Here is a 15,630-nt window from a genome sequence, read left to right on the forward strand (position 1 = left end):
CCACTTTATTAGGCACACCTGATGCAAATGGGCTACAGCAGCAGAGGACCCCACCGGGTGTCACTCCTGTCAGCTAAGAACAGGAAACTGAGGCTACAATTCACACAGACTCACCAAAACTGGACCATAGAAGATTAAAAAAGGTTATCTGGTGTGACGAGTCTCCATTTCTGCTGCCACATTCAGATGATTGGGTTAGATTTTGGCCTCAACATGAAAGTATGGCCTTGTATCAACAGTTGAGGCTGGTGGTGGTGGTGCTATGGTGTGCTGGATATTTTCTTGGCACACTTTGGGCCCCTTTGTACCAATTCTGATTACTGCAATTCTCTTTTTGACATTTACAAATTAACAAAATGATACCCTTAAGATGAAATTATTGTACTGCAGTGATTAATGGCCTTTATTTACATCAAAACTTCCATAAAATGTGTCAAATATCCTTCAATGTTGATAAACAGCTGTAGTTTGACATTTGTGATTTTCGAAGTTGATGTAATGGCGGTAAACTGCCACTGCGGGGCGCTGTCAATTTTTTCCTCTTGTGCCTCCAATTTAATTGTGTTCTATTATATTAATAACCCTTAAGAAAGAGGAAGTGCAAACACATTAGATTAAAATGAAATGGTATTTTTCGTGAAATTAAAATGTGTTTTTGTCAGATAAGATACTTCAATCTGTCATGCAGAAGCTAACATTGTAAATGTGCCTTGTTGTCCTCATATATTAGCAGAACCTCTACTTAACAATTGCAGATGCAGCCTAAAAATGATGCAGAGGATTCTCCTATTCTGATGTTTTTTGGGATATGCCAATACGCAGCAATTTTGACCCTAATGCAAAATTACAATACATATTTACTTTAAACTGTAAAAGGGGAAATGTCCTGCATGAGAGGGCATCTCATTTCAGGCCTTTGATCATTTGTATCAAAAGGTCAGTGAGTTGGAGTAATACCGCTCCTGCATGGTATAGTAATTCAGCCTGTGAGAAGAAAAATAACCTTCCTTCACTTTGGGCCCCTTTGTACCAATTCTGATGACTGCAATTCTCTTTTTGACATTTACAAATTAACAAAATGATACCCTTAAGATGAAATTATTGTACTGCAGTGATTAATGGCCTTTATTTACATCAAAACTTCCATAAAATGTTTCAAATATCCTTCAATGTTGATAAAAAGCTGTAGTTTGACATTTGTGATTTTCGAAGTTGATGTAATGGCGGTAAACTGCCACTGCGGGGCGCTGTCAATCCAGAATAATGACGGCCCCGCCCACCTCTTTCCAGCTGCTCCCATGATAACATCAGTCGGCACCCGTCAAAGATGGCCGCCGCTACGATGCAAGGGCTCGGCGCCCACAGAATGGAGGAAAAGAAGTTGGAGTACTTCTCTTCCATCAACTCCATGGCGAGGAAGATCATGCAGGAACGGGAGAAAATCAAAGCCAAGCACGGGTCGTCCTGGGATAAAATGACACCGCAGGAACAGGACAACGCCATCGATAACTGGATGATGGACCCTCAAATCCGAGCCCGATATGCTATGCACAGAGTGGAGCGCGAGGAGGTGGTTTGTTACCCCAAACTACTCATTCAGACCGGCCAGAAGATAGTCCACTTCGGTGAAGAGGTACCTTACTTTACCCACATTGGCGGGTTTTTATTGTTTGTTTTTCTTCCGACTAGCTTACGGTTGCTAACAGTGGCTATGTGTAGATGTGTGCGTACGTCACTGCGCCTTCCCCACGTCACCAGGCATTTTATAGATGAAAGTCCTAAAAAATTAATATTCTGTTTTTTTGCATTTTATTTCTGACCTTCAATTTATAACTCTACGACTGTAATGGGGGGAAAAAGAGGAAAGGCGGTCAAAAATTACGATGTTTACATTTCCTCAAAATATATTAACTCTTTAGTTACTCGACGTGCTCAAAAACGTATCCTAAATGTTCTAGTTCTATTATCTATCTAGCTCTAATCTTGTTTGTTTTCTATAAGTTTTACATTATAGAATATCTAATTATAATTTTGTCCAAAATATCTTTACATTTAAACAAATTAGGGAAGTTTTAGCCAGACTTACCTTGTGTAAACGCAGTTAGCGTCATGCTAATCTGTTAGCAGAGATATGCTAACATTTCGCAGTCGAAATCACTACTTTTTTGATTTTTCTCATTTTTTTTTTTTTTTTTAACAACTTTATTGCACATTATGCCATTTTACAAGAAAGTACTTTTAGGTATGCAATCAAAAAAAAACACAACAGCATATATCAAATAAACATCTGTAACATACAGAGGAACACGAGTAGAAATAGAAATAAGCCAGGGGGTTAAACTCTATGAAAAAATACTGAATCTATCACATACAGACAATGTTCTGATTGCTTTTTGCTTCTCTGAAATTCGAATACTGTTGATATTTTTTTTTTTCCAGAATAAAGACAATATAATTTTTTTTTACCAATGATACAGAAAAATAAAATAAAATAAATACAAGACATTAAAATAAAAAATAAATTAAAAAAAAAAAAAAAAAAAAAAAAAAAAGGGGGGGGGGGTTACATAGACATTGTAATTAATCTTAACTTAGGGGGCTATCAAGAAGCTGTAATTTACATATGATACTTTGAAGTTCCATAGCAAGTTTGTTTTCCATGAAGTTTACAGATGAAAAAAAAGAGCAGAGTTCTTTATGAAATGTAGAAAAAAATGGTTTGATTTTAAGGAAACGGCATTTATGTATATAGAATTTACCCAAAATAATTACAACATTCAGAAGAAGTTCTGTGTTCTTGTTTTCTAAAATAAACCCAAAAATGATATCCTTAATAGAAAAGTCTGCTAAAAGTGGAATCTTGGGGAAAAGCCAATAATTTAAACTATTCCAAAAGACATCAGAATAAAAACATTCAAAGAAAAGATGCTCAGTTGTTTCAATCTCCACATGACAAAAAGAACAACAATTTTCAGGAATTCCAAACCGTTTTCTTAATAATTCCTTGGAAGGGTAAATACCTGAAAAGGTCTTAAAGTGAACTTCCTTGGCTTTAGGAGGAATGGGGAGTTTTAAATATTTAGTTTGTATTTGTTTCTTTTTTGAATGATTAAAATATTGGGTTATATAATTTGGATTTGAGATGTAGGGAAATGACGTTACATTAAAATATTCTCTGATTTGAAGGTTTGGGAGTTTGGCAGTTGCTATGTTGTGTCCATTAATCAGAAGCTTGGGGACAGTAGGATGTCTGTAGATGTCATTATGAAACATATCAGAAACTGAGCTCGCAACATTTTGAGGAATGGCCTTAATAATTTTTTCAAAATCTTTTCTATTCGTTAGTGAACCATATTTAGCTGTGAAATCATCAAAAGACATGAGAGTGGCATTGTCATTAAGAAGATGCATTAAAGACCAAATTCCATTTTCAAACCATGTTGGAACAAAGATGGATTTGTTTCTGATAGTGATGTATCTGCAGTTCCATATGGGAGTGTTGTGTGGACTGTAATTGTGTTTATAAATGAGCTTCCAATACATGAGAACTTGCTGATGAAAAGACGAGAGTTGGATGGGAAGTTTCTTATTATCAAAATCACAACTGAGTAAAAATTGGATCCCTCCTAGGCTGGAAAATATTTTATTAGGAACAATGAACCAAATACTATTTTGATTCCTAATAAATGATTTTAACCAGTTTATTTTTAAGGTGCCATTAAGGCTGTTAAAGTCTATGGCTTGAAGACCTCCATCTTCATATTTTTTAGTCAGCGTACCTTGTTTAACATAGTGTGTTTTCCTTTTCCATATGAAGTTAAAATTGACTTGATTAATAGATTTGATGGCTTGTTTAGGGACACCTATAGAATAGGTGGGGTATATGAATCTGGATATGCTTTCAATTTTGGTGAGGATAATTCTACCAAAAATAGAAAGATCTCTCTGTGCCCAGTTATTCAGCAGAGTCGAACATTTCTCTAATTTGTCCCAAACATTCAGTTTTTCCAAGTCTGTTTTGTTTTTAGTTATATGCATTCCGAGGTATTTAACTGTGGATTTAATAGGGATATTATAAGCATTCAATAATGTACATGGTTTAATGGGTAAGATCTCACACTTGTTTAGGTTCAATTTGAGGCCTGAAGCTTTTGAAAAGAAGTCAATCGTTTTAAGAATCTTGGGGATGTCATGAAGATTATTAAGGAAAATTGTTGTATCGTCGGCTAGTTGGCTTATTGAAAATTCAGCATTTGCAACTGTCAGCTTACCAAAGTCAGTATGTTTGATGAGCAAAGACAGCATTTCTGCTGCTGCAATAAAAAGAAGGGGTGAAATTGGGCAACCTTGTTTTATACCTTTGCTGATGTTAAATCTGTGAGACGTCCCCTGAGGTAAACAAACAGAACTACTGGTTTCATAATAAAAAGTTTTAACTGTATTAATAAATTTGTTACCAAAACCAAAGAATTGCAGAGTTTGAAACATGAAATTATGCTCAATCATATCAAAGGCCTTGTAAAAATCTAAAAATAAAATAAAACCGTCTGTATCTATGAGATGTTCATAGTCAATCATATCCAGAACAAGACGTAAGTTATTATGAATTGAGCGACCTTTAATAAAACCGCACTGCGTTTCAGAGATTATTTGGGTTATGTCTGACTTGAATCTGTTTGAAAATATATGCGTTAGAAGCTTATAGTCAGTATTCAAAAGAGTTATAGGCCTTAAATTATCTAGAAATGTTGGGTCTTTACCCGGCTTGGGAATAAGGGTGATTACACCCTGTTTCATTGTATGTGTTAGAGACCCATTTTGAATAATTTCTTTAAACATTTCAAAAATTAAATCTTTGATATGCTCCCAAAAGAATTTATAAAAGTTACTGGTCAGTCCATCACATCCTGGAGCTTTATCCTTGGACAGACAGCTTAAAGCCTTCTCTAATTCCTGCAAAGTTATTTCTGAATCACAAGAATTTCTAAAATTGTCATCAATCTTAGGAATGAAATCTTTAATTGTCTGGAAAAAAGTATTATTATGGGATTCGGAATAAGATGACGAATACAAATTACTATAAAATGAACTTATTTCTTTAGAGATCATTTGAGGATCAGAGCATAATTGATTATTAATATGAAGTTTCTTTATAGCATTCTTCTCTTGCCTCTTCTTTTCTAGATTACAGAAATAAGAAGTACTCTTTTCACCAAGCTCCACCCATTTTGCTCGGGATCTGATGAAGGCTCCTTTCGCTTTTTTAATATAAATATCGTCAAGAGAACACTGTAAAATGCTTCTGCGTTGTTTATCATCCTCGTTGAAAACAGGCTTGGAACAAATCTGATTTAACTCAGTCAAAATTTCAGTTTCTTTTTGCTTATAATGTTTTGCAATTAATTTGCTATGTTTAATGGCAGTTTGACGTACTTTGAATTTAAAGAATTCCCACTTATCAGTGTAAGATTTTAGGGTTGAATCACTATTTATTGTTTCTAATAAGTCAATAACAGCATTACAGAAAGTTTCATTAGTGAGAAGTGAAGAATTAAATTTCCAGTAGCCTCTTCCAAAGGATTTTTGGATTTGAGAGCTGACATTAAGTTCAATCAAACAGTGATCAGTAAGGGGAGCTGCTGAGATGTTAACGTCTATTTTGTTTTGTAGAAGGTTATTTGAGACTAGCCAGAAGTCAATACGAGATTTTGATGATCCATTAGGCTTGAACCAAGAGAATGTTTGTCTGAGAGGATTTTTAATCCTCCAGGGGTCAGAAACATTAACATCAAGACAAAAGTCCCGTAAAGTTGGATTAATATGATGGGTATTGAACTTTGAGGGTACTCTATCCAGCCATTCATCTAGAACCATGTTATAATCACCACCAATTACTACAGTATTTGTACAGTACTTGTGATTGAGAAGTTTGACATGTTTTGCAATTTCCGTTAATAATAACTTGTTTTGACTAGGAATATTATAGCCATAGACAGGATCAGGAAACCATCATCAGTTTTAAGAACACAGATGAGCCAGTGACCGTCATCATCAGAGATATGGGTAATCACTTTGAACGAACAGTTTTTAAAGAGCAAAGCAACTCCAGAAGATTTGTTTGTACCGTGACAGAATAGGATTTTGTCTCCCCATTGATTAGACCAAAACTGTTCGTCTGCTTTAACAGAATGAGTTTCCTGCAGTAGAATGCAGCTGGCTTTCACATTTTTACAGAATAGGAACATAGATTTTCTTTTTACATTGTCTCGTAAACCCCTAACATTTAAAGAAACAAAGTTAAAATTAGACATGAAACACAAAAAAACAATAACACAAAAATGAACAAAAAGTTACTTACTTAGCTAGTTACTGAAGGTGAAAGTTAGCGGTTGGAATTCAGATCCCAAACAACATTGTAATGCAGAACTAGACCTCAAACTTTTAGAAAAAATACTTTAGAACTTATAACTTTCAAGTTAACAACAACAGAGTTTCACTTTCCTCTGTGAACTTAAGGTGTGGAAAAAACGGAGCAAATGAGGTTTATGCTTTAAGAACAAAGCATTTATGGTAGTTAACTCCAAACTAGTAAAGAAGAATAAAAAAAACAACAACACAACTAGTCTGGAAACAGACGGACTCCATTAGCGTACCCGATGTGGCCTCGATAGTACACGTTCTGTCCCGCAGCTCTCGCTTTCTCCATTTTGGGCCAGACAGCAGCTCTTGCTTCTCGGTCAGCTTTACAGAAATCCTGCTTGAAGAAGATTCCCAACTCTTGACAAACCCTTGCATCCTTAGAAACCTTCCAGAAGATGTCGCGGTAGTGCCTCATGGAGAACTGGATGATAATTTGGCGGTGCCTCCCGGTTTCTTTCCTCCCCAGCCGATGTACTGTATCCACAACCATTTCCAACACCGATGTGTGCTGTGGCGCGATCTTTGCCAGGATCTCCAGGACTTCTTTGCGGGTGTTTTCCTCGGTTTTTTCTTTCAAACCTTGTAACTTCAGGTTCCAGCGCCGTTTATATCGCTCCATCTCCACCACCCTCTCTTTTAAGTCATCATTTTCTTTCCTCAGCACAGAAACTTCTTTTCCCAAATTGTGCACTTTGGATTTACAGTCCTTTATATCAGCAGCGTTTACCTCAGTGATCTTCGTCAGATTAGCCAGAATCACAGAGTTTTCCCGAAGTCTGCCGTCAAAGTCGTCAAATCTCGCAGTCAGTTTTTCGATGGCGGCAGTTAATGCTGACAACTCGGCATCACTTTTGTTAGAGATGACTACCTTGTTAGGTGGAACGGAGGGTTTAGTGGGTGTAACCGGGGTTTTCCTTTTAGTAGACAGCGAGGAAACTTCCATGGCGTATTCGTGGTCATGTGTTGTCATCTCTGGGTTTTTGGATGCGGGAGTCGGCTTCTCCGATACAGGCTTTTCCCGTGGCATTCTAGGAGCTCTTAATATTGCCGTTGTTGTTTTTCTCAGTTCGTTCTTGTCCCTTTACAATGGTAAGACTTGAGAGTAATACAAAAAAAAAGCAAAACTAGTTCAGCAGTTTGAAAATGAGGTCAAAAGGGATATTTTGGGACCGGACCGTAGCAGCTCACAAAAAGTTGACCGCACGGACCGCCATCTTAGCTCCTCCCTTTTTCTCATTTGTTAAATTGTTTAATTCAGTGACTGCTGTGTACCACGGAGAAAAGGGCAAAGAGGAAACAAGGTTGAACTTTAGTTCCGCCCCATGTTTTACTGAGTTTGCATGATGAACATTAGGACACGTTAAAAAATAAATAAAATGACTTTTTTTCCAGTCCACATTATTTATAATTATGGGTTTTAAATTTATTTGTAAATAGTTGTTTTCTCTTTCTGCAGGACATTACGTGGCAGGATGAGCATTCTGCTCCATTTTCATGGGAAACAAAGGTAAATACTAATTAGTTTATTACAGACACACTTCTTGGTGGCTAAACGAACATAAATTTACAATATATAAAATAGAAATACTGTAAAAATATTTATATATTTTTTTAAGAAATCAGACCTTTTGACTTTCTACATTGATTAGCTGAAACTATGCGTCAACAGGTCTGGGTGTTTGGCTTCATCTTTAGATTTTGTTTATTCAAAATCTTTTTTTGATTATATGACATTTTCAATTGTTTTAATTAAGAATAAAATCGTAAGATGTTTGTTTGTTACAAGGTGTTTGTCTTTGGAAATGCTGAATCCATGCATGTTAAATAATTAATAGGTATTTGTGTGTGGCTGTTTGGGAATACTAGGTTTAAAAAAAAGAAAATACTTGGTTTATAGGTAACATAATATTTAATTTTCTTGACAACTTAAGTTTTTAGTGACTTCTCCTTTTTTCTTCTTAAAAACATTATCAGGCAAATATAAACAGTAGAAGTACAAATTAAAAAGGTAATACAAAGACAAACTCAGTGTATTATTGTCTTCAGTATTAAAGCTTCTGTTCAAGGACATAAATATAAATATTTGGCAATATTTTCAAAAGTACAGGCAACAAGGCAGCAAACTGGAAGTAAGGCTTTTATAAAACGACACACAATTTAAAAAAATGTTGTAGAACCTATAAACACTAAGCTCTTTTGGGGTTTGACATCAGAATCAATTTGTTGCCTCAACAATTAATATAATAAATGTATCAAAGTTCTGGAGTCAGGGATTGAAATTCTGATTAACCTCTGACACCTGGTTTTTAAAAAAGTCCATTCCACCTTTTGGCGGAAGTATCATGATTGGGGATCATATAATCCACAGTTTAAGATGTTCTGTACGAATGAAAATTATTTTAGGATCAAATCTGATATTGATCAACTAAATGACCTATATTTAAAAAAAAAAAAAAAAAATAGCCCAAATCCAGAGTGGTGGATCTAGTCCACCTTTTGGTGGACGTATCATGATCACGGGTCATGCAATCCTCACAGAATTTAAGATGTTCTATTCAAATATTGACACTGAAATATCTGACCTCCCTGTAGAGTCAGATGGAGTTAAGCCTGAGCTCAGAATCTGCAGATCAGAGCCCTGCTGTCTCACAGGCAGAACCAAAGCCGGCAAAAGCTCCTCATCCCAATCAGGGGAGCAAGAGCACACCTGCAACCAAGGTAAGGTTTGGAGTTCTCGCCACTGCATGTGGCTTTGGCCAAAATTGTGTGGCTCGTCAAATTAATGCATAAATTTTTGGCAACTCTGATGACGAAGGTGTCTGCCAGCGAGGGGCAGAAACCTGGGGAGGAGTCCTCCTTCTGGAAGATCACCTCTGTAAGGTCCAGGCTGGAGAGTGAAAAGACCGGCTTCCAGTCCCTGACACCCAGCCAGATCAAATCCATGGAGAAGGGAGAGAAGCCCCTCCCCTCTTACCTCAGACAGGTTCGGTCCAAAACTTCTCAAAGTCTCCAATTATGTTTTTTTCACTGTCAGCTTCACACCAGAGGATTTTCAAATGTACCCGTTTCTAGTTCATTTCTTAAAGGAAGTTAAAATTTTGAATCCTATCGTTTCCTCAGGAGAGCTCCAAGGGAGCAGAGCCAGCAGAACATCCGCCTCCTGCTCCTGCCAAGTCCATTAAACACCGAGCCCCCAAGCCTCCTGCCCCCCCGCCCCCTGTGCCCGCCTCCTCCACCACCGTCAGCGCCACACCCGCCTCCATCTCCATTGCGCCCAGCCCGGCCCCGCCCAGCAGCACCTCCACTGGAGGCTGGGAGAGATCCCAGAGCACCCTGCCGTTGGCCGGCAGCAGCCTGGATGAAATGTTCCCCTCCAGCCTGATGTCTAAGCCGTCTAGCACCCCCGCCTCAGCAGAAAGGGAGGACAAAGCTTCGACCAACTTGGACATGAGCCCGACCTTCTCCCAGGTAAGACGACAAGCATGTTTTTTCTGCTTAGTCTGACTACCGGAAAAGCTACAAAAAAATTAAAGTCCGTCTTCAAAAAATCCAGAAAAGTGGTTGATCATTGGTCCAAATGCCTCCTGGAGGTTCCGTTTCTCAACTTCTTCCTGTCTCCACAGTTCAACACCAGCAGCAGCATCCTGAAGACCGGCTTCGACTTCTTGGACAACTGGTAAAGCTAAGCTGTGAGCGCACCCCCCCCCCCAACAAGTCCTCATCACCCGCTTCCCATGGGCTGTTGCCATGACAACAAGACCTCCTCGTTTTTCTCAGCTTCAGCAGCTTGAAATACCTTTTTTTTTTTCCTCTTTTGTGTTGATCTTCAGTGGATTCCAAACCTTTTAGCGTGACGCTCATCAATGTTTTTACTGCACTGATGCACTGATGTTCATGAAAACATTCTCACCACATCAGAGATGCTCATAACTTCCATAAGCAGCTTTGTGTTTTTATCACACGGTGCCGACACTAAAATCCACGTCACTTTATTTGAGTACGTTTCTATTCTACTTAAAACATATTTATTACTGTTTCAGATCATTCTTGTTCCTGCAGATTGTAGAAAATCTCACAGAAAAGGAGGGAAAAAGTACCTTTTACTGTCAGATTTAATGTGTTGGGTGTTTTGGGACGGAAGACGCAATGTGCAGTTTTCTCAGGAGTTCACAACTATTGTTGGGGTGGGTTGCTATGGTAACTTTTTTCCAAAGGTACAGATCTGACTGGCAAATGGACAGCACAGGTTTGCAGCGGGGATTTTTGCTTGTAGAAATTAAATCTGATGCAAAACTATAGAACTATTTTCCAGATGTTTATATTTATCTGCTGATTGTAACTTCCTGTGTGTAATTCCTGTGTTTTGAAGCTACGCATTGAAAGTAGGTCAAATAAATGAAGCGTCAATCGTGCTTCTGGGTTTTTTTAAGGCTTTCTTGAAGAATTTTTTTTTTTAAATTTTTATCAAAAAGGGTGGTTTTTAGATTTTCTAATAATTAGTTTTAGGACTCCAATGAAAATCATGTTCCTGGTGCTTTTAACATGTTCGTGTGGCATTTTTCTGATGATGGAAGACAAAGAAAATTAATGTTAAAACTTCATTTCTGAATATTTTTTTGTTCAAATAGTTGTGAATTGGGAGCAGATGGAAAAATGCCATTTGGAAAAAAATCCTATTTGTGACGTAGAAAATATGCTGAGTGGAACAAAAGCTCCACCTCCACACATCCACATGGAGGCAAATGGATCAATGAACGTCAGTGTTTTCCTCGTCTGAACTGGAATCTGGATCTAAACTGTACGACTGGATAGCTACAATATTGCTCGCCATTTTTGTTGCACCACGAACGTTAGCTAGCGAGAGTGCGGAAACGAAGAGCTCTCAATTATGGGTGACTGAAAGAGGGAGCCAGGGTTGTTCTGCACCAACAGTCACTCACAACTCAGAAGGGAATTTCTAATGAACTCCTGCTCTGCAGAAAATATGTCCTAGAAAATGACGGTGTTTTTTTTTTTATTTTGTTTTTTTTTATTTTAGACTCAAAACGACAGTCTCAAATAAAAGACCACTGGGAACTATTTAAAAATAGATTCCAAGTGGGACTTTAAATCTTTGGAAATGGTTTTTCTAAACGATCTCTGCTGGTAGGAAAAAACACAAAGTAGAAAAATCCAGCAATTCTGCCAAAGAAAAGAAGTCAAACTTTAGACTCCGATTTGAGTCACACATCCAGTACTCACAAAGGGATATTGTAAAAAAAGTTAGTGTATGACGTACACATAGGGAGGCAATTGTATTGGGGTGCTAGACACACCTCATTTAGTGTTTTCCACAAAATGGTCACACCCTATTCAGTGTTTCTTACTTATTGGAGGCAAAACCAAAACATTCTTATAGAAAAACCTTTTAATTGTGGCATAAATGTCAACATTCTCTGTGTCTAAAAAGTTGAATTTGCCAGTAAGTCTTTCCAAGTTTATCATTTAAACAGCCATGAACAGACAACGTCACTTTATGGACGAGCAGCGGCACATGGTCACAGTGTGCCTTTGGGTTGGTAGTAGGCAGTCAGATGTACTATGGTTTCACAACCCACTCGACTTGAATTCCAGACGACTGTTGCTGGTGACTTCACTAACACCAAAACACTGCCGGAATCAGTGTCGGGTCACTTTCCACAGAAATGATGGTCATCAGCGTTGCTGGAGAAGGCGAGGCGAGTGAAACGCCGAGGCCAACATTGTTCCCCACCGCTGGCTTTGGTGGAGGAGGTGCCACAGTCTAGGCAGCCATCGCAAGTCAGCACAAAACCGATTTGGTTGTTGCAGATGACCCAGTCACTGTGCCTTCTTACCTCAGAGACATAGAACACATCATCATCCCCCAATCTTACCAACGCACCCACAACGTTCTGTTCATGGATGAAAATGCTCCACCACATGGTGCTTGAATAGTCACAGCTGGATTTACAGGACGTGTCTCATATGATGTGATCAGCAATGTCTAAATCATGGATGGATCTCACCTACTTCCCCCTTACTTATCCTTCCATGATGTCAAAGTGTTCCCTGAACAACCTGTAGCCCATCCCCACAGACAACATGAACATTTTCACTCTACGGGCTCGCTGGGTTGACTACAATCCTACAATTATAGTGGTCACTACACCTGCGTGACCTGCACAAGTTTGCCCATTTTTCACTTATACGGGCAGCTGTGACTGAGGCCTCAACTAAATCCAAACCCGCCCGTTAAAGTGCATTGAAGGATACATTTTTTGCCATTTCCCAGCAGGGTTGTCCTCCAAACCACATGATGCTTCTGTATTTTCTTTTAATTTACCAAAGTTGACCTCAGTCTAAGTCAAGAATGAGCTCCAGAGAGTTCATCGGCTGTTACTCGGCTCCCTCAGGAGGCTCTCCTCCTGACACCAGGCACACATCAGACCACATTAAAATTCTTTACGCTGAAAGTTGTAAAATAAACAGGGAAAATGTTGGTATTTCAGACCAGCTGAATCATAAACAGCCAACATCTGCACACGTCATTGATCTGTGTCGGTCTCCACCGTGTTTGTCTTGTCTTCTCCCCCTTGAACTGAAGGCGCCTCTGTTAGGATCCAGATCCTGAATGGCTGCTTTGTGTTCAGAAAAGGTGGGGGGGAAGTAAGCAAAAAGTTTGGCTGAAAGTTTTGAACTTATTACCAAAACAGAGAGCGGCCTGTTACTGTAATGTCATCGTTTTGCTTCTTATTAAAATGATTAATGGCATAACTACCTGTGCAGACATGGCAGCATTTTAGTTTCAAATGAAACCATATGTTTTTAACAGAAATTGCAGATTTCTTTTCTTTATTTGCCCTCAAATTGGCTGTTCACATCTGAGTGGTGGAAATTGAATTTCAGTCATCCAGATGCTGTTGGCATTGCTGAGAAGCTCTGATGTCAGAAAATACCGTGCAAAGGAAAAGGCAGCTCAGAAGCTAAAAATAATGCCTTAGATCTAATCTAAAGGCAGTACAAGTTAAGACTTTGTTGCCATGGATACTCTGTTTCATAAAGTTCACTTGAACTCTGGTGTGGACCCAACAGCTCTGGTCCGCTTGAGACTCAGGATCTCAGGTCACATGAACAATGGCGCAGTTTCCTTCAGTCAGAACACAGGAACTAAGCAGAGGGCTGTTTGGGCTGTTTGTTTATACTTTATACCACGGGCTGCAGTGTTGCACAAGTCATGTCCAATCTGTAAAACATTAGAGATTACAGTGGCACCTCATTTATGCCGTGATGGATAATATCTGCAAAGTATTGTATCTTCCCAATATACAGTGGGGCAAAAAAGTATTTAGTCAATCACCAGTTTTGCATGTTCTCCCACTTAAAAAGAGGAGAGAGGCCTGTAATTTTCATTATGGGTTTACCTCAACTATGAGTGACAAAATTAGGACAAAAAAATCCAGAAAATCACATTGTCTGATTTAAAAATAAAATTATTTGTAAATTATGGTGGAAAATAAGAATTTGGTTACCTACAAACAAGCAAGATTTCTGACTCTCACAGACCTCTAACTTCTTCTGTGAGAGGATCCTCTGTCCTCCACTCTTTACCTGTATTAATAGCTCCTGTTTGAACTGGTTATCTATAAAAAAACACACCTGTCCACAACCTCAAACAGTCACACTCCAAACTCCACTATGACCAAGACCAAAGAGCTGTCTAAGGACACCAGAAATCAAAGCAGCTTGGTGGGAAGAAATCAACTGTGGGAGCAATTATTAGGAAATGGAAGACAAACAAGACCACTGATAATCTCCATCCATCTGAGGCTCCCCGCAAGATCTCACCCTGTGGGGTCAAAATGATCAAAACTCCCAGAACCACATGGGGGACCTAATGAATGACCTGCAGAGAGCTGGGACCAAAGTAACAAAGGCTACCATCAGTAACACACTACACCACCAGGGACCCAAACCCTGCAGTGTCACATCAGCTGTCCCCTGGTGAGGCCAGTACATGTGCAGGCCCGTCCAAAGTCTGCTAGAGAGCATTTGGATGATCCAGAAGAGGATTGGGAGAATGTCCTATGGTCAGATGAAACCAAAATAGAACTTTTTGGTAACAACTCTACTCATCATGTTTGAAGGAGAAAGAAAGAATGCTGAGTTGCATCCAAGGAACACCATACCTACTGTACAGCATGGGGGTGGAAACATCATGCTTTGGGGCTGTTTTTCAGCAAAGGGACCAGAATGAATGGGACCATGTATCGCCAGATTTTGAGTGAAAACCTCCTTCTATCAGCAAGGACATTGTAGATGATCCCAACCACAAACGCCTGGATAATAAAGGAGGGATTTCATAAGAAGCATTCCAAAGTCCTGGAGTGGTTCAGTCAGTCTCCAGATCTCAATCCCATAGAAAATCTTTGGAGGTAGTTGAAGGACCTTGTTGCCCAGCAACAGCCCCATAACATTACTGCTCTGGAGGAGATCTGCGTGGAGGAATGGGCCAAAATACCAGCAACAGTTTGTGAAAACCTTATGAAGACTTACAGAAAATGTTTGATTGCTGTCATTGCCAATAAAGAGTATTGAGTTAACAAAGTATTGAGTTGAACTTTTGTTATCAGGAGGATAACAGGAGTTCCTGGATTTTCTTTCTCATTGTGTCTCTCATAGTTGAGGTATACCCATGAGGAAAGCCATGGGCCTCTCTTATCTTTTTAAGCAGGATAACTTACACATATGGTGGCTGACTGTATACCTTTTATCCCCACTGTAAGCACAGTGTTATAAGGCACACTGTCAATAAATGTTCTTTGTTCAAAATTATTTCAATAAGGAGAGATCTTCGAAATGCGAATAAAGAAATATTTATTTGTGATACAGAGGATGTGCATGAAATAAGTCCATATGCTTTGGCGGTTTGGCTTAAACTCAGGTAGTAAACATTAGTTTAGGTTGTGTTTAGGGCTCTCATTGGAAGAATCTTGGAGTTCTCTGGAGCAGCTGGGAATTTGCAGCCTTCCTCCAGACTCGAACTCACCAGACGCCTGCTGCTCCTCCCATCCTTCACATCCCAGAGCTGCTTCCGTGGAAACTGGATTCTTGTGGCATTTTACTGGCATTCCTTCACACATACACACACACACACACACACAGTTCTGTGCAGACTGTTACATAACAGGCCTCCTCTGGTTTTGCATCATT

The 15,630-nt window shown here is 38.9% G+C and overlaps 1 protein-coding gene across 1 annotated transcript; it reads left to right on the forward strand.

The window, feature by feature from the left end:
- The first annotated feature begins 1,288 nt into the window (after positions 1-1,288).
- Positions 1,289-10,832, forward strand: c24h1orf198 (chromosome 24 C1orf198 homolog). Its single transcript, XM_023952902.2, has 6 exons — positions 1,289-1,633; positions 7,877-7,927; positions 9,013-9,138; positions 9,236-9,403; positions 9,541-9,888; positions 10,044-10,832. The coding sequence occupies exons 1-6, from the start codon at positions 1,328-1,330 to the stop codon at positions 10,098-10,100; spliced, it is 1,056 nt and encodes a 351-aa protein (XP_023808670.1). The 5' UTR covers positions 1,289-1,327; the 3' UTR covers positions 10,101-10,832.
- The last annotated feature ends 4,798 nt before the right edge of the window (positions 10,833-15,630 follow it).

Source organism: Oryzias latipes, chromosome 24 (genome assembly GCF_053564925.1).
Source record: "Oryzias latipes strain Hd-rR chromosome 24, Olatipes_Hd-rR_3.1".
Classification (NCBI taxonomy): Eukaryota; Metazoa; Chordata; class Actinopteri; order Beloniformes; family Adrianichthyidae; genus Oryzias; species Oryzias latipes.

What these genes read in the sequence shown, in the direction of transcription:
- c24h1orf198 (XM_023952902.2), top strand. Translation starts at nt 1,328, where the DNA reads ATGGCCGCCGCTACGATGCAAGGGCTCGGCGCCCACAGAATGGAGGAA. An exon ending in AGAGCACACCTGCAACCAAG is followed by an intron (nt 9,139 to 9,235) that starts GTAAGGTTTGGA and finishes CTGATGACGAAG; the next exon opens with GTGTCTGCCAGCGAGGGGCA. An exon ending in TCCCCTCTTACCTCAGACAG is followed by an intron (nt 9,404 to 9,540) that starts GTTCGGTCCAAA and finishes TCGTTTCCTCAG; the next exon opens with GAGAGCTCCAAGGGAGCAGA.